At 40.5% G+C, this 27,286-nt stretch overlaps 1 protein-coding gene across 13 annotated transcripts in view; it reads left to right on the forward strand.

The window, feature by feature from the left end:
• LOC127000654 (phosphatidylinositol 3,4,5-trisphosphate 3-phosphatase and dual-specificity protein phosphatase PTEN-like) overlaps nt 1-27,286 on the forward strand; it is a 110,818-nt gene that overhangs the window by 35,896 nt on the left and 47,636 nt on the right. For 11 of the 13 annotated variants that reach the window (XR_007754368.1, XR_007754367.1, XR_007754369.1 and 8 more), the window contains exon 8: nt 4,041-4,400. The exons of the other annotated variants lie outside the window; for them this stretch is intronic. Coding sequence is in view for 8 of the 11 variants with exons in the window: in XM_050864620.1 (XP_050720577.1) it covers nt 4,041-4,400 (360 nt within the window). In the remaining 3 variants the exon portion in view is untranslated. The remainder of the gene's footprint in view (nt 1-4,040; nt 4,401-27,286) is intronic. 13 annotated transcript variants of the gene reach the window in all.

Here is a 27,286-nt window from a genome sequence, read left to right on the forward strand (position 1 = left end):
GTGTGAGGCAAAAGAAGAAGGAAGATTGGGAAAACTGAGCTAGAAGGAGATGGAGGAGGAGGAGGAGGAGGTCAAGGAAATTAAGAAGTAGGTGTAAACAGTGGTCTTCACCTTACTCATCCTCACCTCATGACAGTCTTCTTACTGCCCTCACCTCTAAGCCCTCAATGGATGGAAAGAGAGTGTAACGTTACAATTGCAATGGCCATCAAGCATGACTAATTTTCCTTATGATGACAGATGTTCATATAATGGCCATAACACACCCATGAGAGCATAAAAAAGATATGACCCTCTGAGTGTAAAAATTAAGTCTTTGTGTGTTTGCAAAAGAGCATAGCACAGCGTTGCCAGCCAAAAATTCTGAAGTGTTGGTAATAATCTGGCCAAATGTCTGAGGAGGTGGCACTATAATCAAACCATTTCAAATAGTCTGTTTGGGCATTCAGTTCTGCGGGTCCTTTCCTCCCCTCTGCTCTGCCACACAGTCCCAACACCTAATTTTCCCTCTCATTTTTTTTTTATTTATTTATTTTTTTTTTGATTTTATATTGCGCCCCAGTAGTAGCATCTTCCGGATATGTTACCTTTAGCTAACATATGAGAGGAAGGGACAGGTGTTGGGATTGTGTGGCAGAGTAGAGGGGAGGAAAGGACCCATGGAATCGAACCCCCAAACGGACTGTTTGAAATGGTTTGACTGTAATGAGGTAATGGCATAGTAGTTCCACACCTCATTCTTTTTGTTAACAATATTTGCCTAACTAAAATAATTCACTTTCTTAGTTTTACTGGTGCTGTGTATGTGGTTGATGTTACTGATGTATTGATGTCAAGTTATGTGGCCATTGTTGTTAGGTTTGCTGCCCCCATAGACACTCTGAGCTGGTATACATAAACATGGCCACTTTTCTTCCGTAAACATTACTGAGGTAGTGTAATGGATTTGATATCAGTTCCATATATATAATGTCCTGGTAAAGCTTGAGAAGTTGAGTGAGGTTTTAGTCAGGTATTTATCACTGCAACAAAAGAAAGAGGTGGTGATAACAGTTATGGTCCCTGAAACCCAAAGAAGCTGCCTGAGGATAAAACTTAACTAAAGGTTGTGCTGTATTGCAAGGTGTTAGTAATGCCAACTCACTGGTCACTGGGAAGATAGGTAAAGGACTTGGGTTACCGAGGCAGCAACCTCCTCATGACTCTGAATTGGAGGGAATTCTATTCTCTTGGGGCTCTGTATCAATGCCCACGGCAAACATTCATCCCAGTTTTTGATCTGGATTGGTTGGCTAAGGGCGTGACACCCCTTCCTGGAAAACCTTAACCCGTAAACTGCGCCAAACATCTCAAGATGCTATGAGTTAGACTGGGCCAGACATCTTAAGATGACACATGTTCCAAGGTGAATATTTATATTTCCCGTGATGCCAAAGTATATTCCAATGAACCTCGTGTGGCAACATCATCCCTCTTCCGCACCATGTAGTCACCATCGTCATATTAGTTGCTCTTTAGCAGCCATGGAGAGTAGAATTATGTCATCTACTGATGCCAACCAGTCTCATAAAGCTCCTGTGGTCGTGACCGAGGGGGAGGCTTGGGAAGGGGTAAAAAGAAAGTATTGGTAAAGAGAAAGATTGTAGTAGACAAATTTGAAAGAGACAGTGATTCAGATTACATTGAGCCATCAGATTCAGCTGGTCTGAGGAAGCGTGGCAAGCGTGAGCATGCTTCTGGCGCTCAAGGTCACAGACACGCTGCCTCTCCAACAGCGCGGAAAGTTACTAGCTAGCCTAGTCACTCACTGACACCATCACCACTGTCCGATGATTCAGAGTGGCAGAAAGATGAGGAAAACAACAGTGGGGGTATAAGAGAAGACTCAGCTAATGAACTGAGTGAGGGAGGGGTGTCAGCTGGTGTGGGAGAGGAGGGGGAGGCAGAGGGAGAACAGGAGCCTCAGAGACGTGAGGCAACGCGTACTCCGTTCGTCTGGTCTGATGGATCAGATTTTGTGCCAGACATTCATAACTTTGACAAGAGTATTGCTGGTGTGACTAATGACTGGCCTCTTGATAATGATGCGCAAGAGGTTGATAATCGAAATTGACAAAGTGAAGTTTCCTGTGATATATTTTGTTTGTTGTAACTGGAATGAATAATTAGTGGCAAGAGAATGTTCAGACGTGACTGTGCCGTGTGTCATCTGCCCTCTGCCACCGTCCTATCTACCCCGTCACTACCAGCGCCCCCAAGGTCGCCTCATATCCGCAACCATTATCCCGCCATCATTGCCACATTAAGTGAATTATTATTATTTTTTTTGCACTATTTGGTGCTCAACATGTCTCTCTTGGGTGTTGTAATACTAAAAATTGTTTTCCACCAGGTTATTGTTTTGCCATTTATTGCGCACCCAGGAGCTATTCCCAAATCTTAATTGTGCAGTTCATGGGTTAAACCTCACCCAATCCAAGATAAGAAATAGAGACTGAGGTTGTTGCTCTGGTCGTGACCCAGACTCGGTTTTGTTGGGGGGCCTGACTGCGTGGTAGGCTCCCTCATTGTTTTTGCATTGGATAAGTCTGCTGCTTATAAAAGGTGCAGAGTAAGCCTCTGGAACCACTAAATCTCTAGTGGGGTAGTCCTTGATTTTGTTTTGGGTTGGCCAGGGTGGTGGTGGTGCAAGGTGGCACCTGCCTACAAAACCTTTGGAACCTCTCTGTTTGTGGGCTCCTGAAACACACTGAGCCTCTCTGAAGATCAGTAACTGCCTTACTTGTTGAATGAGCTCATCAGAAGGCTGAAGGTGTATATGATGGGACTGAGACGAGGAGGCCTGGCACTGGCAAGACCAATCAATACTGGCTGGTTGTCCCTATCTACAAACAGAAACATAAAGGAGGACTGTCAGGGCTGCACACTGCTGTGTGCCAGGCAAGGTGCTTGCCCATTTATTATTTTTGTGGATTCACAACCAGCTGCTGAAACTGCAGAGGTGCAGTGGTGTGAGGCAGGACATGGGAGGGAGGGCAGGGATGGGCAGGGTGACGAGACTTGCTCTGTGAGTGTGTGCACTGGTGCATCAGTCTATGTAGGTCACCATCACAAAACAACACCCTGCTTACCTAACTACCCCAAAATCTGCTTCACCCTGCCCATGAAATGGGGTAGAGGCAGGTAACAACATGGGTGTGGTTTAGTGTGTTGGTCTGTACAGGGTTTCCCTTACAAATCATCAACTCACTACCCCTAACTACCTCTAAGCCTGCCCTGCCATGGATATGAGGTGGGGTGGGGCTGGGGAAGAGTAGCAACATGTGTAGGTGTGCATAGGCTGTACAGGAGTTACCCTTGCAGATCAACACCTTGCTAACCTAACTACCTCTTTTACCTGTCTCGTCTGGTCTTTAAGATGGGGCGAGGTGGGGGGAGAACGAAAACATGGGTGTATATACGTGTGTGTGCATTCTTGGCCTGTACAGGAGTCAGCCTTGCCTTGCTAACCAAACTACCCCTTCTACCTGTCCTGTCCTGCCTTTGAGATGGGCTGAGGCAGGACAGGGCAGGGGTGATGGCTGTTTGTATGTGTGTGTGTGTGTATGTGTGTGTGTTTTGGTGTACCATTTTCATTTTGGTATACCATTCAGTTCGACATCACACTGTTTATCTACCCTGTCCTGCCTTTGGGATGGGGTGAGGCAGGGCAAGGCAGGGGTGATACGGCTGTCTGTGTGTGAGTGTGTTAGTGTGTCAAACTGTACAGGATTTATCCTCCATTCTTCACCCTGCTACCCTGTCCCCCTGCCCTGGTGTACCTAGTGGCGATCATCCAGGGCGGGGGGGCTTGATGGCATGGATGTGTGAGTGAGTGAGTGCGTTGGTGTGTCGCTCTATAAAGAAGTTACCCTTTCAAATCAACACCCATCTAACTTAAGTACCCCTAAACCTGCCCCGCCCTACCCCTGATGTGGGCAGGGCCGGGTAGGGGACGAGCATTGCTATGTGAGTCAGTTCGTTGGTGGTTCGGTCTTCAGGAGTAACAGCTTCCGGTCATCAAACAAGTCAGACGGACAAAGACACCGCCGCCAGGAGTCCATGGAGGGGCGGGGTGCTCTCTCAGGACTGGGTGGGGGTGGCACGGAGCATCACCCGCCCCGCGAGCCCCGCCGGAGAAACAGGGTTGCCGGGGAGAGCAAGAGTCTCCCCACGGGACACCTCACCTGTCTGGCTGCTCAGGAAGACTGGCCAGCCCTGCCCCCGACCCAGCCCACCATGCCCCAGCACCTGGCCCACCCCCCCTCCCCCAGCGACTCCAGCCCTCCCCCGCCACACCTCCGGCACCACTCCAGGCAGGACAGTCGCCACCGTCGCCGCCACCATACTCATCAGCTGCCGTAAGGGGGTGACGCATGGTGTGTGTGTGTGTGTGTGTGTGTGTGTGTGTATGTGTGTGTGTGTGTGTGTGTGTGTGTGTGTGTGTGTGTGTGTGTGTGTGTGTGTGTGTGTGTGTGTGTGTGATTTGCTTGGGGCTCACCACTACCACCACCACTACCACCACCACTGCTGCTATATCAGCTTAGCTTCCTACTAATTATAAAACAATTTTATTTTACCTTTCATTATTCACTGCTTCCTCCTTTTAATTGTTGGTTTATCTTTTTTCTGAGTGTGTCTGGGGCTTGCCACCACCATCACCACCACCAAGAACACTACTCATACTTTATCGCCTCCCATTGCACCTCATGCTTCTCATCACAATCATTCTGCTTTCTTGCTTTCCTCTATCTTATCTTTAGCTTATGCTCTGTTTCCCTGGGAAGTCCCTTTTTTACAAGGATGTGCAAGACATGAGTCAGCCATCAGATGACAGCTCCTGAGAACCAATTCTCTATTACCTTCCCTCCCCATCCATGAACCTGTCTAATCACTCCGTCTGAAACTTCCGCCACTATAAAATATTTGCCCCCACCATTAACAGGCAGGGACTGACCAATCGGCCCCACCATGAAAGCCTTCTCGTGCCGTGGGGCAAACTTAAAAAAAAAAAAAAATAAATAAAAAAAAAAAAAATAAATAAAGTTTCCAGTTTTTTGTGATCATAGGCTCTCATTTCCCAACATGCCCACCCCGCTCCCACCTCTTCTTACGTGCTCCTCAGTCCCACCAGTCCACCTTTCTCTTGGTCTCCCTGCCACCCCTTGCCCTCATATTTGACTCGCACCCTTCTTTTATTTGTCAATTCATCCTGTCTATTTTTTGTGGCAAGTTTACTGGTTTGTGTGCTTGTTGATTTTGGGACAGTACATTTTAATTTCACTCTTTTGTACTTTCACATCAATTTCTTTTCATTATTTTTTCTGTTAATTTATCAGTTTCCTTTTTATGGCAAGCTCACAGGTTCATGCACTTTCTGATCTGGGAAAGGCGTGTGTCTGCTTTCCACTCATGCGTAATACTTCTATTGATTCTTTACATTCAGCTGTTTATCTTTTGCCACCCCTTCTCCAAACACCTAATTGTGTTTATTAGCCAAGGTTTAACAGTCTATCTCTTTACTTCAAAATTTGTTCTTTGGAATGCTCTCAAGGTGGGTCAGGGGCTTGGCAAAAGATGTCCCATTCGCTCCTATCCACACACTACCCTTGTATACTGCAGTCCTCTCAGCCTCTCTATCTCTCAAATACTTTACCACCATGTCTTGTCATTTTAGTGGTTTTGTCTGTCGCTCAGCCTCAACAATACTCATGCACACTTTCCTTGTCTGTTCATTCTTTCCATTTCCTGCCAGATTGTGGCTTTACAGTTGCTAATGTGCACATGTTGCTTGTCTTCCCTTCGCTGCTCCTTCCCTTACCTTTCCCCTGGTACTTATCTATTTGTTTGTTTGTTTTTATTTGATTTGATTTGTGGAAAGTTCACAGGTTCATGTGCCCACTGATATGTGATCTGAGTTGTGTTTTAATTCATATTACATTTATTATTACTTGGTATTCATGCATTTATATTTTGTTGTTAGTATTTGCGTTTTTAGTTTTATTACGGCAAGTTTACTTGTTCCTTTGCGTACTGATTTGGGGTGTGTGTGTGGTTTTGCTGCTTTGCATTCAGGTGTACAGTAAAGTCTTGGATATGGCAATTGACTGGGGCCAAAGAAAGCTTGTCAAATACAAATTTGCCAAATGCAAAGAACCTAAATAATTTAAAAAATGATAGTTGATACCAGAGCTCTCAGAATGTCAAGTTTTTTTTTCCATATTTAATGGCTTAAAACCATGTTTTTTTTTTCCTTATCTTGCATTATGTATTTGGTGATTTTTTTTCCCACACAATACTCACATTTTAGCTCCTTTTGTCATTGCTGAGATTTATCATTGTCATCATCCCCCCCCCCCCCTCCCTCGCTTCCCCTAGCACTTGTAGAGGTTTTTGACGCCATATCACAGTCAATATACAGCAGTGGGCTAGACTGACAGGAGTGAGAGGCGGTGTGCAATATGTTATCACATGTGGCAGGACTCCACGACTGTTTGAAATGTTCTGTCTGCTGGCACAGTGCCATCAGTATGGCAGCTGAGTTGTTGAGAACTGGGATCGTAATAGATTGATAAACTTTTGGCCGGGAAATACACCGAGAACAGTAAGAGAGTGTTTCCAAGAGAAGATGGCGCCACTATAAACACTTGCCTGCGCCATGACGGTCTAGGGCCGAATATCATCCAGGCCCCTCAAGCAACCCTACCGGCGCAATAGGCGGAGACGGAAAAAAAAAAAAAAAAAAAAAAAGTTAAATGTAAGAATATGGGGAGAAAATAATTGTCAAATGGGAGAGTATGGTTGCCATATGAGAATTAGGGTTGCCATTTATTGGGGTCACCAAATGGTAATTCATTAATCTGAATGCATCAAGTACAGTCAAGTCTCTTTTATCTGAGATTCTCTTAACAAAATTATTTGAATAACCGTAAGTTTTATGAAAACATTCTCATTTCGATGAACCGAAGAAATCAGAAATTTATCTGAAATTTGAACCTCGCGCCACTAGTGTTTACCAGGGTGCGCGGAAGTTACCACCAGCTCCCCACCCTCCCCTGCTCCTCTTAAGTGCCGTCCAGACTATGGGTGACCAGGCTTGGAATTCTGTGTTTGGCTCCACACGTCTCCTATATATGGTAAAGTGGGCGGGGCTACGCGGAGCGGCAGAGAGTGTTGAGCGAGAGGTATTTGGTGGGTGACCCGGCGTGCGACACCCAGTTGTCTATTAATAGCGAGAGGGGTCATTCGCGCCACGCCTTCCCATCACTCATGGTGGAGAATGACGAGCACGGGCTGCTCACCAGTCATGCCTCGCCTGTTGCTTATTAGAGTGTGGACGCTCACCCTCCTTACCCCCTCGTCACTCCGCCTGATTCCACTATGGCCCACCCATAGTGTGGATGGCCCTTTAAAGGCAACCCAGTTGGTGGAAGTACTAAGAGGAAAAGAGTTGTGCTTACTCTGAAACAGGAAATAGAAATATGACAGAAGATATACAGTGATGTAGATGTAAGCAGAACTGTGTTGATGAACGATTACAATGTTGGGTCTACCTCTGTATGACATACGAAAACAGAAAGACAAACTTTTCAAACGTGCTGAGGGACGTGCAGTGACTTGACCGCTCATCATAGAAAAGGCTAAGCATTTCTATGAATTCATGGAGCTGAAAGAGCCATGTGAATTCTATTTTGATTTGCTTGAAAAGTTTAAAAGGAGACATAGCTTCAGGAAACTAGGTGTGTGGTGAAAAAAATTCAGCCGACACGGACGCTGCAGAGGAATTTGTCAACAAATTTTGTCAGCTTGTTTACTTACCCACTGTTCCGTTTTCACGTTTCCATCAACCATCAATGACGACAACAACAGAACCCGGACCCTGCGCGGAGTCCTGTCCGGAGATGAACTCAAGTTAACTTTTGGGTCCGGGGTAGGGGGCGGTGGTGCCAGTCCAGTGTTACTGAATATTCTACATACAATGAAAATATGAAATGGAGGTACTTAGACACAAAATAACATATACAAGAGGTCGTTGTGGTCAATGTGGTCCATGTTTGTCAACAAATGGTGTGCGATGGACCAACGGAGTGTATTTCATCTGTGCCACGCGGCCGCTGTTTTGGTGGCGTCATTTTGAAGTCATTAATGTCAACGGAAACATGAAAATGGAAGAGGGAACCCGGCCTTAATCTGTTTTCCCTTATATATCTTAGCATATCGTTCATCCAAAAAATTCAATCTTATGGCACTTTTAAAGTCCGGTGATTTTCGGATAAAAGAGACTTGACTGTAGGAGACTTTACTGTATTTAATATAATTTTGCCGTGTTACTGTATCCTTCATTCTTTTCTTGTAGCAAGTTAACAAGCGATTAAATTCATACATGAATACACTTTTTGATGTGGTGTGTGTTTGGTTGTCACATGTAAAGACTTTTATTGCTTGTTTGTATTTAGGGATTTATGTTTTGTATCTCCTCCTGCAGATCCACAGTACGGCATTATAGCGCATAAAGATTCCTCCGTTTTTTTTATTTAGGGAGCACCTACCAGGAATTTAGTATTATTATTTTTGTTTAGCTCTATCTGCCTCCTTTAATGTAGAGAAAAATTTGCTAGTTGATGATTTTCCTTTTCATTACTCAGTATATACCTACAGATTCCACAAGCTTTGTATGGACACTGCATATACTGATACAAAACCTCTAATATTTGATCCATGGGGAGACTTTTATAGACACTTTTCTAGGGGAATGAACTCAAAATACCACACTTTTTTTCTAGGCAGCTAAATTCACTCCTCAACCTGACTGTCATACCCTTGGATTAAGTTTACATTTTACATAAATACAAATTTTTCCGGGCAATTAAAGTCTTATCTCGGCCTAACCTGCCATACTCTGGGATTAGGTTAAAGTTCTTTACATTTATGCTGCTTCTTTTGAGTGTTTAATTTCATTCTTCAACCAGACTCATGATAGCCGTGGATTGGGTTGATTTTTTACATAATATAACCACATCTAAGAGTTTATCCTCAACATAATCTATCATACTCTGGGATTAAGTTGACATTTAATTTTTACATTTATACTGCTATTTCTAGGTGATTGAATTCATTCCTCAATCTAACCTTTCATACTCTGGGGCTAGGGGCCAGTTCGACAGTCCAACACAGGGTCATTGTAAGCGCCCCAACCAAACTGTCTTCACAATGGTCTGTTATTTCTACTCAATACCAGATACTGATGAACTTTCCTGTAGAGTTTCCTAAAATTTCCTCCTTTTAATAGCAATGCCAAACACTGTACAAGGAATTTTCGTTGTATTTTGTGTTTGGTTGGGGAGCTTACCAACTTGCTGTATTGGACTGTAAAACTGTCCCTAGGTTAACCTTTTACATGAATACTACCTCACCAGGCAGAATCACTCCTCAACCTAACCAATCATATGCTGGGATTCAATTGACGTTTTACAGAAATTTATACCACTTTTTCTAGGCGGTGAAATTCATTTCTCAACCTAACGTGTCGTGCTCTTGGATTGGGTTATAATTTTACATGAATACTACTTTTGTAAGGCAGTCAGAATAATTTCTCAACCCAACCTATCATACGCTGGGATTCAGTTGATGTTTCACAGGAATTACTATTATTTCTTGGCAGTTGAATTATTTTCTCAACCTGACTTATACTCTGGGACTAGGCTAACATTATACATGAATACTGCCTCATTTTAGGCAGTTAACCCGGTAGCAGCGGGGATCATGTTTCTTAACCCCTTCGCGCCGGATGTTCAAAAAGCCCGCCTGGCTGATATACGGTGTGCTCGGCTGCGCGCAGTAGCGCGCGGGAAACCTGAGCCAGCATGTATCTGCTTGTTGCCTCCGTATATTATTATTATGCTAATTTTCAGTCAATATGTCACGGTCACGTCGAAAGGTAGAGACCTCTCTCTTGGGAGAGAAGGTCGAGGTTCGGCTTCTCTCTCTCTCTCTCTCTCTCTCTCTCTCTGAGAGAGAGAGAGAGAGAGAGAGAGAGAGATAGACGTGATGGTGTCGGGCGCTTTGGTGTCTGACAGAGAGAGAGAGAGAGAGAGAGAGAGAGAGAGAGAGAGAGAGAGAGAGAGAGAATGAGACTTCCTAATTTTAGACACAAGGCGGGAAGAAGGCGGTGCATACTGTAGCTCATTTTTTGTGATTGGTGGGAACAAGGATGGTGGGAGGAGCAATAGGATTTCAAGGACAGCACACGGCGTCTTTACTTAGTAACCAACACAAAGTACGGGACAACTCAATAGAAGAAGAAACAGAATAGAAATATGACGCCTACGTAGGCGTCATCGTATATGCTACTGGGGCTTCATGACGCCTACATAGGCGTCATCGTATTGAAAGGGTTAATGGTCTCTCCAAGCAAGAAAAATGAGAAAAATCACCCCTCACACAAATCATTTCATAATATATATCAAAGCATTTGTGATCAGATTATATATCATCTATTTTGGGGGTTTATATCATGGCACAAATTTGGCCCGTCACTGGTACACGGTAAAATCACAAATTTGTCCCGTCGCTGCTACCGGGTTAAATTCATCCCTCACTCAACAAGAAGGAGGTTGCTCTGCATACTTGAGACTGACTTTTCCCAGTTGTCAGTTCATTAGTTAATCAAGGGAATGTTTTCAAAATACAGTTTAGGGTAATTATTTTATATGAGAATGTTTTTTTTTCAACTAACATCATATATTTGGGAAATTTGAGGGAATTTATTCAGTGTTTTACTTTTTATGTTGAAAGCATGTTTATTTGTTAATTTGTTTATTTACTTATTTATCTATGCATTTCTTTCTTTAATTCTCTCTTTCTTCCTTTTTCTTTATATGTATTTATGAATGAATGACTTAAATGAATGAATGAATCATTTTATTTTATTATATACTGTGACCCTCTATTTGGCACATTTTATTTTATTTTAAGGATTTCCTTATGATGGGAAACCTAAATTGAAGATGTTTTCTATATAACAGTTACTCCCTATATAACACAGCTTAAACTATGGGCTTAACAAAGCAAACACTTCATGTGGCAGGGAGGCCAGTCATTCAAACAAAAAGTAGAAAATAATTGATGAAAGTGTATAATAAACACAACAACACGTGGAAGGACATTGACAAGCATGCGTCAGGTGAGAGACTGAGTCCCACCTGAACCGTCACTGGCCCAGGGTAGGCGTGTGACTGCTCATTAGCTGATTCTATTTTTCGAATGTACAGACATGCTGGGAATAGTTCAATTAATTTTCATATTCAACTATTGTACAGTATAGATTTGTGTGTCCCAATTACAACTCATAACTTATTCATCCAAAACTAGCTTTCCCAATGCACATGGCAAGCCTTATTTTTGAGTGAGGTGCTTTGTTTACAAACACTGCCTCCCTCACCGCCACCACCGCACCCTTGCTGCCCCATTATACAAGACTGTACTCCAGAGCCGTATAAATTTATATTTATATGACTGCTCTAGTCCAGCACCCCTATAGTGTCTTCATTTTTTAATTCAAGAATTAATCAGAATCGCTGGTAAACTTTGATAAAGCCTTGCTTCATCTGTATCCCCTCCATCCTACAACAAGAATGCTTTCAAGAAGGGAGGATCTAGACACTGACTGACATTCTCTTTTGCCTACTTTTACTGTTTTCTGCTTGCAGGAACAGCACTATAGCAGTATATTTTATGTGTGTTTGATTATTCTCTTGAGTGGACTCCACTAAAATGTCCCACCAGTCCCAAATTGATAAATCCCATTGAAATCGCACCTCCATTTAGTGCAAATTTCATTCAGTGCAAATTTCTTTTGTACCTGTTGTGTCAAATAGAGGGTCTACCGTATATATTGAACTTTTTCTTTGTACTATTTATTTAAGGGGGCATAAACTTGGTTTGGTGAATGGTGAGCCCTCACTCCCCATGCCACTACCCTTCCTTTTCCTTCTCCTATCCACACCAACATTTTGTTCAGTGTTCCTCCTCCTTCACCCGAACCTTTACCCTCCCCACCACACCCTCCCTTGCCTGTGCTCCCTCTCCATCGCTCCTCTAGGGTGTGTTTACTAGTTGTGTGTTATTCTAATTAGTTCTCATACCAGGAAATGAACAACTCTGGGAAATTATAAACTGAGTTACAAATGTGAATACAGTTGGCTTTTGATTTTGTGGAACTTGATTTCTCAAGGTTTTGGATTCTATGAAGAAAATTATGGATAATCATATTCCATTATAAGTGTTACATGTTCCAGATGTGACCGTAATCTATGAGACGTCTGCTGGTAGTGTACACAACAACAGTATTGCTTTGCTGTGCTGGGCTGCAAGCATGAGTAACACAATCACAATGTAACACCACTGAGTGTTGGGGATCAAACCCATGCTTGCTGAGTAGAAGTCAGGGCAGCAAATCAACTGAGCCACAGGTTATCTAAACAGTCACTGTGCCAGTGGCCACTTCTGCAGCCTATACCTGACACCCCAGCCCAGCATTGGGGACATGAAGATGAAGGTGACCCCGCTCGTGCTTGTGGTAGCTGGAGATGTTTTTGTTCAATCTGCAGTATCACATACAGTATATATATACTCTAGAGAAACTGCAATAATGCAGTGAAAAAATCCTGAATGTAACACCACTGAGTGCTGGGGATTGAACCTGAGCCTTCTGAGTAGAAGTCGGTCCTCGGCACTCAGTGGTGTTACATTACGGGATTTTTTCACTGCGTTGTTGCAGTTTCTCTAATTGTATTATTGCAAATAATTTAACTGACTGGCAATGAATTCAAAGTAAATCAAACAATAGGATTGATGCTGGACAGTACCATTCTGTTCTTAGCACAATAACATACAAACAACCAATTCCTTCTTGTAAACCAACCCGGCACCCGGCAGCCAAGTGAGGCGCAGCGGCAATGTTCATCATGGAAAGGTTTGGATGTTAAGATAACATGAAGCACGGAGTCATGAAAGTGGACGGCCACTCCATGTAAACAAACAAGGGCCAGGTGCTTTAGCGGCATTCAGTGTGAAGAAAAAACGGCCATTACTCACAAGAATATTTATTCTTTCTAATTTATACACTTTTTAAGAACAATTTGACTCCATTTGTTTTTTCACTATCTATCCCACTCAGCTTGTGTCACTGAGTGTTTTATATTAAAAACAATGTTTATCAGTTTTTGCTCTGGCAGTATTTTTGCAACTTGGCTCAGTTTTCCAGAGTACTAATTCTATATCCTGGTATGAGAACTGATGGGAATGGCGCGCACAACTTGGCACACATGTCCCAGCTCCTCTCTATGAGTGTTCAGACTACATCAAGAAATGTTTGACAGCAATGGTGATTATGAATAGTTGAGAGTTGTCTGAATCTGACTGAAGAAAAGTTATGTAGTGGAGTGTCTGGTCTTCGTTACTATGGAACAAAATCATCAATAATAATGCTGGTGATGGTGGAGAACAGATTGAAAACTTTGTAAATCTAACATGAAGGAAAAAGTTTGTGTTGTGTTTTTTGTTACTGTGAAGCAAAATATACACATTGAGTGTGAAAAATGTCATCAGAAAAGTGCACTTGTATGACTGCATCCTGTCACTGAAACAGACCAACTTAAAGCCCTGTCAGGGTATGAAATATGTCGGTTGAAAAACACTGATATTAGATCTCTATTACTGAAACAAACAGACAAAAGCAAACATGTTCCAGGTGTATAAAACACCACCAGAAAAGTGTAGTTCAGTTATTTAGTCACTGAAGCAACTATTATAATGGTGCTAGAAAAGTGCAGTAATTCACTTACTGTTAATCAAACTAAATACATCCAAGGCTGACAGAGATGCTCCTAGAGATTGAGCAACACAGGGAGCCGCCACTGGCTGAACAAGGCCTTCTCATGCAGGCATGTTTGTTGTCTTCCAAACCAAAACAAATGGAGAAGTGTGTACGTACAATGCCTCAAGAAGGTTAAATTTTTCAATTACTGTTACCATGAAGCGAGAGAATCATAAAATGTTTAAAGTGTCATAAGAAAAGAGCATTTATTCAGTTTCAGTCTCTGAAATAAATGAATGAAAATTATTAAACTATAGACTAGAAAAAATCATTGGAAACATAATGTTCACAACAATGGTTGTAGACTGTACAGTTACCATCACAGGAAAAGTCTAGTAACCAGAATCCATGAAAGTTGTGAGTGAAGTTTTTCGTCGCCAAGAGTTGAAGTGTGAGCCATTGCTGTTCTGTACTGTATTTTCAAGTGGCAACTCAGAAACTAGTCTAGTGTGGCCCAACTATTAGTGCATTACAATCCATGATGGCATCACCAACAGTACTTTGAAGAACCCTGGCCCAAGGTGTTACAAGGCTACGGAGAACTTACGCAGTGTTGCAAGGGTACACGTAATAGTATTGTAGTACTGGAGGGGAGTGACCCCCAGGGTAGTCTGTATGCAATGAAAATGTGTTCTGGTGCAATATTCAAAGGGTCAGGGTAACGACACTGGCACAGAATTAAGCATTTTGTCAAGCTGCTGGCACCTGGGGGCAGTCCTGGAACCTCATGAGCCAATGTTACGAGAGATTTACATTGATACTCAGAGTTCATAGGTGGTCTGTCTGCTAGAGAGAGAGAGAGAGAGAGAGAGAGAGAGAGAGAGAGAGAGAGAGAGAGAGAGAGAGAGAGAGAGAGAGAGAGAGAGAGAGAGAGAGAGAGAGTTAAAAAGATGTTCCATTAGTGATATGTTGCTTACTACAGCAAATGTTTCTCTTCCAATGTTGATTGTGATGGAGAAAGAGGAAGAGGAAAGAAAGAGGGAGAGAGAAAGGGGATGATCAACTATTGCCAAACCCCCAATCTTGAAGCCCCTCCCTCCTTTCGTGCACTTTTAACCCGTGGGCGTCGGCTATGGGAAAGCCGAGAAGTGGCCGAGAAACGGCAACATTACACTGCATTTTGAGACTAAGAAAAGAGCATGGAACGTATATCAGAGTACTCTTCTCATAACTATAAAGCCGTTAAAAATATTTACTTATACTCAAACTCCATTCTTTTTGGGTGATGTTTGTTACAAAATAAAGACTCGTGACACGTGGCATCTAGCCGAAAGTCGCTTGTTGTCTACTTTAGAGAATTTGACAAGTGATTACTGTATGGATAGCTAATTCAGTCTGCCATGACCTTACAGCACCACCTATGACAAATAAGCCCACTTCAAGATCAGTCAACCACCACAATGACCCAGTTCATGCATGGTGGGTTGCTCTATGTCGCCACCGCCTACAATTAGCTCGAATTAGGTGTTTTGAGCCGAGCCCAAAACTGGGTCCGCCGTTTCAGCGGACCGACTCGCGGGAGCCCAAAAATGGGTCCACTGACGCTGCCGGGTTAACTAGTGTGCATAATCCCCCCCCCCTTCCCCCCCTCCCTGTCCTACCCAGGCACACATGTCCCCACCACCCCACCATTGGTGTCAATCTCAAAGAAATTAAAGTTGCAGGGGACTTGAGAAGTTAATCCCACATTTCTGTTACCTTATGTTCCTCCAACTGTTCTATTCTTCCTTCTTTCTTGCTATCTTGCCCCCCCCCCCCAAGCCATATGGGTATCAGTAAGTAGTAAATTTGTCATTTCTATATTTCATGATGCAGTCTCCCCCACCCCCTTACCATCTACCAAGTTACCTCAAGGACCATATTTGATCATTGTTTTCTGGCATCATCTTTTCTCCAGCATTTTTCTGCTCTCTCTCTAGGAACAGCATTTCTTTTTTTTCTTATTTTGTGTTCAGTTTTTTGTCTCCACCATGAAAGAGTAAAACTGCAGACAACCACCTTGAGTTATTCCACTTCCCCAATGTGACCTTTGCATGATTTAACCCGGTAGCAGCGGGGATCATGTTTCTTAATGGTCCCTCTAAGCGAGAATAATGAGAAAAAATCATCACTCACACAATGTATGTATCATATATCTTTTGGGGGTTATATCATGGCACAAATTTGGCCCGTCGCTGCTACATGGTAAAGCCACAAATTTGGCCCGTCGCTGCTACTGGGTTAAGCCACAAATTTGGCCCGTCGCTGCTACTGGGTTAAGCCATTGTCTAATACTGTCTCATTTTTGCTTGCTGCCTGACAAGTTACAAGTCTCCCCCCCCCAGTGAGCCACATTACATTACCTTAACAAGTTGCTAATCATATGGTATTGTCCATGGAGCGTCATCAACGTCTCTTCTCTGTCATCCCTGTAAATTCATTGTTGCTGATTCTTCTCTTTTCATCTTCTCTCAGACAGTCTATAAACTCAATTGTTGCTTTTCTTCTTGCTTTTGCATTGAATATCCTTCCAAGCAAGCAGTCCCTTGTTATCTGAGCCCTCTCTGCTGGCCCCCTCCAGAGGTAGTACCAAAGAGGGGATTGTGGGAAGTTAAGCTGCCTTAAAAATCCTCTTAATCCCCTTAGCTCAGATTTTTTTTTTCTTCTCTCTTGCCACAACCTCATTTCCCCTTTGCACCAAGCCTCCCCTGTAAATAATATCCCAGAGCTGCCACAGACCCCTTCCCAAACCTGGCACACCAAGGTTAGTTGACTTGAAATGTAATAGTTAAACCACTAAATGCATCACTTATCGTCCCCCGTCCCCCAGTCCTCCCACTCCCCCAGTCAGCCGCCACCAGTAATATTTGACCATTCCCACCTGTACCTGTAGGTGGCTGTTCATGTACGCTCACACTTGTATTATAGTCGTGTCCTGCTCTGCCTTGTATGCACACGCAGACACGCACAGGCATATGGCTGATGTATGTGTGTGTGTGTGTGTGTGTGTGTGTGTGTAATTCAAGGGTTCTTTCTTATTCCTTCTTTTGCAAATTGGTACTACTTTGGTCCTCTTCCATGCCCGAGACATTTTCCCTTCTGCTGGTGAAAACGCTCAGACCGTGAATCTCATTCACCAGCAGGTCTCTGCATTCTTTTAGCAGCCACTTAGAGATCCCATCAGGCCCTTGGAGCCTTCCTCACACAAAGAGCTCAGCATCCTCCTAATTGATTTCCTCATAATTTTTTTCCTGATTTGTGTTGTCACCCTCCATGACTGTTGATGCTGTATCTTTAGACACTCAGTTCACCTTTTTTAAGTTTATATATGCATAGTTTTTTCTTTCAATTCTGTAATCATCATTTATTTTTCTTGTTGTGCCGTGCCTGCAACTACCTGACTTGTCCAGACCTGTTCTATGTTTTGAGTATTCCTCTTTTGCCACACCTGCTACTCTTAGGAAACTCAATCTAGTGCACTGGTCATCACTAGAGAACCCCACAGAGTTGCTTTCATCTGATAACATTGGGCAGCTTCCTCCTTCTGCTATGGTATATCACAGTGTGGTACAAAGATTTGAAGCCCCACGATGGTGTACACTGAACGATTCTTATAGTTTTTCTCGCTAGTTTTAGTTTTTAGATGAGACTGCTACTCACACACTCAGCTCACCAAATCATAATAGACAAGCCTCTTTTCTGCTTCTTTTTGTGACAATTTCTTTAATCAGTGTGAAGCTGCTGGTGGTGGTTGTGGTGTGTGTGTGTGTGTGTGTGTACAGTACAATAAACAAAAATTCTAACATCCATGTCCAAAATGAGAATGAAAGTATAATTAGGGCCGCTTTCACAGTCGGTTTGTTTGTTTTGATCGTTACCAATGGTGCCGATCGACGCTATAGTTTTCCACGTGAAACTGGCCTATGGGGTAGTGGCGGCTGCAGAGGAAGCGAGAGGTGTTGAGAGTGTGTGGCAAGGTGCGGGGCTAGGCTAACCCTGCAGCCGCCACTACCCCATCGGCCAGTTTTAAGTGGAAATTCTTAAGCGGTGATCATCGCCATTGGTAACGATCAAAACAAACAAAACGACTATGAAAGCGGCCCTAAGTCCTGAAAAGAGAGGAATAGACAGCCTCTGATTACTATTTTTACATGAGCTGGGTGAGAAGGAAAGTGTTTTTAACTTGGCACACACACAGAGAGAGAGAGAGAGAGAGAGAGAGAGAGAGAGAGAGAGAGAGAGAGAGAGATTGCACACATCAGTTATTTTTATCATCATTATTATCATTATTATTACCACACTGATTATTATTATTGTTGCTTCCTTGCATGTTCCACTCCGCCTTCCCACTGATTGCCAGGGTATCAAATTTTATGTTAAATTATCCAATAGATTGCACTCTCATGATGGTGATGATTGTGGACGAGAAGGAAAGACAGGGGCAGGAGGACAGGAAAGTGGATCTGTGGCAGGGAGGAAAATAAGGGGCAGGATGTTTGTGTCGTGGGGGCCTCCTTCATCTTTATTTAGTGCTTTTCTATCTTTATTTTTTCTATCTATCTTTCTTTTTATCTGTATCTTTATTTTCTCTTTCTATCTTTCTTTATTTTTATCGATATCATCTTTATTTTTATCTATCTTTTTTTCCATCTTTATTTTTTCTATCTATCTTTCTTTTTATCTATATCTTTATTTTCTCTTTCTTTATTTATTTTTATCTATATCATCTTTATTTTTATCTATCTTTTTTTACATCTTTATTTTTTCTATCTATCTTTCATTTTATCTATATCTTTATTTTCTCTTTCTATCTTTCTTTTTATTTTTATCTATATCATCTTTATTTTTATCTATCTTTTTTTACATCTTTATTTTTTCTATCTATCTTTCTTTTTATCTATATCTTTATTTTCTCTTTCTATCTTTCTTTATTTTTATCTATATCATCTTTATTTTTATCTATATCTTTTTTTCTATCTTTATTTTTTCTATCTTTCATTTTATCTATATCTTTATTTTCTCTCTTTCTATCTTTATTTTTATCTATATCTTTATTTTCTCTTTCTATCTTTATTTTTATCTATATCTTTATTTTCTTTTTCTATCTTTCTATCTTTATTTTTCTATCTTTTATTTTGTGCTTGGTCTGCCTGCTCCTACCGGAAAACAAAAGCTCACCCATTGTTCCAGTTTGTTAGTGCAGTAGAGAAGTTGTGGATATTCCTTTCACTTTGTTGCCCTAGACCTCTTCTCTGTCTGTCTGTTCTATCATATCAACTAGTCTCATCCAATCAGCATCTTCTGTCCCCAGTATGTGGAAGCAAATGTAATGAGTAGCAACCCAGAAATTATAAGAGTTAGATGGAGTGGTGAGCATATGCCAGAGCAGGATGAAGTTCACTAACATCATGGACCATATTCTCAAACGCTTCGCCGCTTACACACTCACATTAGACAAGGTTTTTGAAGGGGTATTGGCATTTCCAGAGGTACATTTATGACCCTGGTGGTAGTTTGACCCCTCTTCTGTACCTTAAACGTGAAAAACGCCCATGAAAACCAGATGAACCCTTAGACGACGGCAGAACTCTACATAGACGGTCCAAAATTCAGTCCGTCAGTTTTGTATGGCAGAAATATAACAGCACTTCCAGATTACGGTAGAATCTATACATAGACGATAGTTAAAACATCCTTTATGTGGCGTAACTATATTTATGCTATGGTCCTAAGGTCGGCAGTGACTATATGTAGACGGTTAATATTGGGGGGAGCTACTCTTCAAATACTGCTGCCGTCTAAGGGTTAAACTCCATTTTAGCCTTTGGAAATAGATGACGTGAGAGGTGGAAGCGTCTGAGAATACCCGACCCAGAACAGTGTGAAAGCCCTTGTCATGCAGGGGACTAGTAATGGCTGAGGATGATGAAGTTACAGCAGGCCTTGTTTTATTTCCTGTCAAACAAACACATACATTTTTTCTTTTTTTTCCTTTTCCTTTCTGCCTCGCCACCACTTAATCCTCCCTTCACTTCATTTCTTTCCTTGCTCATCTCTCTCCCTTCTTTCCTTCTCTCCGATGCGACTTTCCTCCGTTCCCTCTTTCCTATTACTCGTTTTCCATTTTCCATTCGCATTACACACACACACACACACACACACACACACACACACGACTTTTGCCCTTGAGTTGGTGGCAGAGACATAGCAAAGAAGTGTCCTGGTATTGGCTATGTATTTTCCGCTCCCACTTGCTTCCCGCTGTAGTGATGTTGTGGTACGCTGCACTGCCTTCTGTTTGGTTACTCACGTGGTGGTTGTATGCAGCGTTATTTTATGTTCAGGGTCGGTATTATAAGACACCTTCGTTTATCACATTCGGCCAGAAAAGTAACATCCATTGGCCAGAAAAGTAGCATCCATTGGCCAGAAAAGTAACATCCATTGGCCAGAAAAGTAACATCCATTGGCCAGAAAAGTAACATCCATTGGCCAGAAAAGTAACATCCATTGGCCAGAAAAGTAACATCCATTGGCCAGAAAAGTAACATCCATTGGCCAGAAAAGTAGCATCCATTGGTCAGAAAAGTAGCATCCATTGGCCAGAAAAGTAACATCCATTGGCCAGAAAAGTAGCATCCATTGGTCAGAAAAGTAACATCCATTGGCCAGAAAAGTAGCATCCATTGGCCAGAAAAGTAACATCCATTGGCCAGAAAAGTAGCATCCATTGGCCAGAAAAGTAACATCCATTGGCCAGAAAAGTAACATCCATTGGCCAGAAAAGTAACATCCATTGGCCAGAAAAGTAACATCCATTGGCCAGAAAAGTAGCATCCATTGGCCAGAAAAGTAACATCCATTGGCCAGAAAAGTAGCATCCATTGGCCAGAAAAGTAGCATCCATTGGCCAGAAAAGTAACATCCATTGGCCAGAAAAGTAACATCCATTGGCCAGAAAAGTAACATCCATTGGCCAGAAAAGTAACATCCATTGGCCAGAAAAGTAACATCCATTGGCCAGAAAAGTAACATCCATTGGCCAGAAAAGTAGCATCCATTGGCCAGAAAAGTAGCATCCATTGGCCAGAAAAGTAACATCCATTGGCCAGAAAAGTAGCATCCATTGGCCAGAAGAGTAACATCCATTGGCCAGAAAAGTAACATCCATTGGCCAGAAAAGTAACATCCATTGGCCAGAAAAGTAACATCCATTGGCCAGAAAAGTAACATCCATTGGCCAGAAAAGTAGCATCCATTGGCCAGAAGAGTAACATCCATTGGCCAGAAAAGTAACATCCATTGGCCAGAAAAGTAACATCCATTGGCCAGAAAAGTAACATCCATTGGCCAGAAAAGTAACATCCATTGGCCAGAAAAGTAACATCCATCATCCATTGGCCAGAAAAGTAACATCCATTGGCCAGAAAAGTAACATCCATTGGCCAGAAAAGTAGCATCCATTGGCCAGAAAAGTAACATCCATTGGCCAGAAAAGTAACATCCATTGGCCAGAAAAGTAACATCCATTGGCCAGAAAAGTAACATCCATTGGCCAGAAAAGTAACATCCATTGGCCAGAAAAGTAACATCCATTGGCCAGAAAAGTAACATCCATTGGCCAGAAAAGTAACATCCATTGGCCAGAAAAGTAGCATCCATTGCAGAAAAGTAACATCCATTGGCCAGAAAAGTAACATCCATTGGCCAGAAAAGTAACATCCATTGGCCAGAAAAGTAACATCCATTGGCCAGAAAAGTAGCATCCATTGGCCAGAAAAGTAGCATCCATTGGCCAGAAAAGTAACATCCATTGGCCAGAAAAGTAACATCCATTGGCCAGAAAAGTAACATCCATTGGCCAGAAAAGTAACATCCATTGGCCAGAAAAGTAACATCCATTGGCCAGAAAAGTAGCATCCATTGGCCAGAAAAGTAACATCCATTGGCCAGAAAAGTAGCATCCATTGGCCAGAAAAGTAACATCCATTGGCCAGAAAAGTAACATCCATTGGCCAGAAAAGTAGCATCCATTGGCCAGAAAAGTAACATCCATTGGCCAGAAAAGTAACATCCATTGGCCAGAAAAGTAGCATCCATTGGTCAGAAAAGTAACATCCATTTGTCAGAAAAGTAACATCCATTGGTCAGAAAAGTAACATCCATTGGCCAGAAAAGTAGCATCCATTGGCCAGATACACTTTCATTTCTCAATCAGGTTCTAATGAGTGTTTCTTTTTGGTTCATGGTACAGAAAAATGATCAAATTACCACCAGGGTCATAAAACTACTACTGGAAATGCCCCAAACTCCTACGAAAGCCTTGTCAAATATGTGAACTTGGGCGATGAAATGTTTAGTGATACGACCCTTTGTCAATTTTTTTCTTGCAGTCTAGGTTTTTTAATTCATTGACTTATTTATAGATTGATTCCTTTATTTGTCGTAAGCAGAGTGATGGTTATTTTTTCGCTTCCATTCAGTTTTGTGATTGTTGTATAAGTGTGTGCTGACGTGATTTTTTGTTATCATTATCATTATTGTTTTCTATTTTTGGCAGAGGTTTGAGTCAAGTGCTTGGTGATTTTTTGTTATCATTATTGTTTTCTATTTTTGGCAGAGGTTTGAGTCAAGTGGTGGGTGATTTTTTGTTATCATTATTGTTTTCTATTTTTGGCAGAGGTTTGAGTCAAGTGGTGGGTGATTTTTTGTTATCATTATTGTTTTCTATTTTTGGCAGAGGTTTGAGTCAAGTGGTGGGTGATTTTTTGTTATCATTATTGTTTTCTATTTTTAGCGGAGGTTTGAGTCAAGTGGTGGGTGATTTTATGTTATCATTATCATTATTGTTTTTTATTTTTGGTGGAGGTTTGAGTCAAGTGGTTGGTGATTTTTTGTTATCATTATCATTATTGTTTTTTATTTTTGGCGGAGGTTTGAGTCAAGTGGTGTGTGATTTTATGTTATTATTATTATTGTTTTCTATTTTTAGCAGAGGTTTGAGTCAAGTGGTTGGTGATTTTTTGTTATCATTATTGTTTTCTATTTTTGGCAGAGGTTCGAGTCAAGTGGTGGGTGATTTTATGTTATTATTATTATTGTTTTCTATTTTTAGCAGTGATGGGTGATGTTTTGTGTTGTGTGGCCTTCCAGCTTTTTTTTATGTTATGTCTCTAAGTCATGAGTATAATTGTGGTGCTCCCTGCTGAAGTAAGGTAGGCAACATGGGGGCCGATCTTGAGATATCACTTGGCTCTCATCGACCAACTATTCAGGCGTTCTGAGGCAACTTTTCAGACTCAAAATTCAAAGTTGTGTCATTGTGGTCGATTTATTTTCATACCAATGCCGAGGAAAAGTGCAGAGGCAACAGAGGGAGACAGTTTCTTGTGTGTGTCGCTTGCCTCACTTCACCAGGGACCACCAGAATTATTCATGTGTGTGTTATATAAGTATTCATCAACCCAGTAGCAGCGACAGGCCAAATTTGTGCCATGATTTAAACCCCCCAAAATAGATGATACATAATCTGATCACAAATGCTTTGATATATATTATGAAATGGTTTGTGTGAGGGATGATTTTTTCTCATTTTTCTCGCTTGGGGGGACCATTAAGAAACATGATCCCCGCTGCTATCGGGTTAAGCTTTATTTTTTTTCGTGGCAGAGCAGAGCGATGACTGATTATTTTTGTTGTGTCGGCTTCCAGCTTTATATACGTACTTTATGTTATGCCTTCAAGCCTTTAAGTACAATAGTTATGCATGTTTGTGTTTGTTGATATTCCACACAATAAAGCACTATTTTCTTTTTACGTCTTAAGCAGAATGATGATTGTTTTTTATCACTGCCTTCCAGCTTTATTGTGTCACGTCTCTAGTCTATAAGTATGATCATGCCTGTGTCATATGTATGGAATTTATACATCTTAAAACCAAGAGTCCCTTTAGACCTTTATGTTGCCTTTCAGCTTTATGTAGCGTATATACTCGTGTAAAAGTTCATCTCGTAAAACTGCCCCCACACCCCCACAAGGCCACGGGAATATGTTCAGCTGAGGCAAAGATATAACCCAGAAAAGTAGCATTCATTCGGCCAGAAAAGTAACATCCATTGGCCAGAAAAGTAGCATCCATTGGGCCAGAAAAGTAGCATCCATTGGCCCAGAAAAGTAGCATCCATTGGCCCAGAAAAGTAGCATCCATTGACCCAGAAAAGTAACATCCATTGACCCAGAAAAGTAACATCCATTGACCCAGAAAAGTAACATCCATTGACCCAGAAAAGTAACATCCATTGGGCCAGAAAAGTAACATTCATTGGGCCAGAAAAGTAGCAACCATTGGCCCAGAAAAGTAGCAACCATTGGCCCAGAAAAGTAGCAACCATTGGCCCAGAAAAGTGCATCCATTGGCCTAGAAAAGTAACATTCTTAAGTCACTCCAGAAACTTATCATCCTTAAATTACTGAAAGGATGAGCTGTTTACACGAGCAGATATGATATGCCTTTAAAATTGTATGCCTGTGTGTCTCCTGCAAATATTTTCCATCATAAATCATGCCATCCTTTCGAAGTTTATGTGCATTTTCTATGTTTAAAAGCCCAAAATGTGTATGTATGCAAAGTTATTAGTGTTCAAATTTGATGTTTGTTTTGTAGGAGATTGTTTTCTATTCAGGATAAAATCAATGAGCAAGTTTTTTTTTCATGATTTCCCACTCTGATTTACATACTTTTTGGGTCCACACTTTGGTCCATACTTTTTTCCATACTTTTTTGTTCATTCTTTTTTTCATACTTTCTTTTGCCCATACTTTTTTTGTCCATACTTTTGACCATACTTTTTTGTTCATTCTTTTTTTTCATACTTTCTTTTGCCCATACTTTTTTTGCCCATACTTTTTTTGTCCATACTTTTTCCCTACTTTTTTTGTCCATACTTTTTCCATACTTTTTTTTTGTCCATACTTTTTCAATATTTTTTTTGTCCATACTTTTTCCATACTTTTTTTGTCCATACTTTTTCCATACTTTTTTTGTCCATACTTTTTCCATACTTTTTTTGTCCATACTTTTTCCATACTTTTTTTTGTCCATACTTTTTCCATACTTTTTTTGTCCATACTTTTTCAATATTTTTTTTTGTCCATACTTTTTCCATACTTTTTTTTGTCCATACTTTTTCCATACTTTTTTTGTCCATACTTTTTCCATACTTTTTTTGTCCATACTTTTTCCATACTTTTTCCATACTTTTTTTCTCCATACTTTTTCAATATTTTTTTTGTCCATACTTTTTCCATACTTTTTTTTGTCCATACTTTTTCCATACTTTTTTTTCTCCATACTTTTTCCATACTTTTTTTTGTTCATACTTTTTCAATACTTCTTTTGTCCATACTTTTTCCATACTTTTTTTTTGTCCATACTTTTTCCATACTTTGTTTTGTCCATACTTTTTCAGTACTTTCTTTTGTCCATACTTTTTTTGTCCATACTTTTTTTGTCCATACTTTTTCAGTACTTTCTTTTGTCCATACTTTTTTTGTCCATACTTTTTTTGTCCATACTTTTTTTGTCCATACTTTTTCAGTACTTTCTTTTGTCCATACTTTTTTTGTCCATACTTTTTTTGTCCATACTTTTTTTGTCCATACTTTTTTTGTCCATACTTTTTCCATACTTTTTTTTGTCCATACTTTTTCCATACTTTTTTTTTCGATACTTTTTCCATACTTTTTTTGTCCATACCTTTTCCATACTTTTTTTGTCCATACTATTTCAGTACTTCTTTTGTCCATACTTTTTCAATACTTTCTTTTGCCCATACTTTTTTGTCCATACTTTTTCCATACTTTTATTTGTCCATAATTTTTCCATACTTAATTTTTGTCCATACTTTTTCCATACTTTTTTTTTGTCCATACTTTTTCAATACTTTTTTTGTCCGTACTATTTCAATACTTCTTTTGTCCATACTTTTTCAATACTTTTTTTGTCCGTACTATTTCAATACTTCTTTTGTCCATACTTTTTCAATACTTTTTTTGTCCGTACTATTTCAATACTTCTTTTGTCCATACTTTTTCAATACTTTTTTTGTCCGTACTATTTCAATACTTCTTTTGTCCATACCTTTTCAATACTTTCTTTTGTCCATACTTTTTTCAATACTTTCTTTTGTCAATACTTTCTTTTGTCCATACTTTTTCAAAACTTTTTGTCCATACCTTTTTCAATACTTTCTTTTGTCCATACTTTTTTCAATACTTTCTTTTGTCCATACTTTTTCCATACTGTTTTTGTCCATACTTTTTCAATACTTTTTTTTGTCCATACTTTTTCAATACTTTTTTTTGTCCATACTTTTTCAATACTTTTTTTTGTCCATACTTTTTCAATACTTTTTTTTGTCCATACTTTTTTCAATACTTTTTTTTGTCCATACTTTTTCAATACTTTTGTCCATACTTTTTTCAATACTGTTTTTGTCCATACTTTTTTTTACCATACTTTTTCTCCATACTTTTTTGTCCATACTTTTTTTCCATACCTTTTTTGGCTATACTTTCTCCATACTTTATTCATACTTTTTTGTTTGTCATGGTTGGAATTTGATTGTTTTTATGAGCTTCTGATATCTGCACTTTGCTTTTCTTATATTTATCTTTGTCTACTTTTGATTTCTTTGTCCTTATCAGCGGAGTCACACTATAAGGATTGAATTGTTCCGTGGGATGCTCTCATTTCGCTTTCTCTGTATTTTGATTTGTTTCCTGTTTATGCGCCATTGACTTCTTTTGCTTTGTATTGCAGAGCTCTCTGTCTTTTGTCAGAAATATTGTGTCCCCACTTTTTATTTTTCTATCATGGTTCAAGGTGTTTGTGTTGCAAGTTTGTACTATATTTTCTTAATCAGAGCAACAATAAGAGAACATTTTTTTTCTTATATAGTCCTTGATTTCTTATACTGTAAAGAAAAAAGTTTAAATCCAACATAAAGTCACCATGTTTGTGTTTCAAGTTTGTACCATAATATATTTTCTTAATTAGAGCAACAGTAAGAGAGCACTTTTTTTCTTATATAGTCCTTGATTTCTTATACTGTAAAGAAAATAGTTTAAATCCAGCATAAAGTCACCATAATTTCCATTTTTCCATCATCCCGTTCAAGGTGTTTGTTTTTCAAGTTTGGACCATAATATATTTTCTTAATCAGAGCAACATAAGAGAACATTTTTTCTTATGTAGTCCTTGAACTCATACTGTTAAGAAAATAATATAAATCCAGCATAAAGTCACTAATTGTTCCTCAAGCCTCTAAACTTAAATATTGTTTGTGATTGTGATTTAAGTGACAATGCACACTGTAACTTCCTTAGTCTCCT

This window comes from Eriocheir sinensis, chromosome 19 (assembly GCF_024679095.1).
Source record: "Eriocheir sinensis breed Jianghai 21 chromosome 19, ASM2467909v1, whole genome shotgun sequence".
NCBI classification, from domain to species: domain Eukaryota; kingdom Metazoa; phylum Arthropoda; class Malacostraca; order Decapoda; family Varunidae; genus Eriocheir; species Eriocheir sinensis.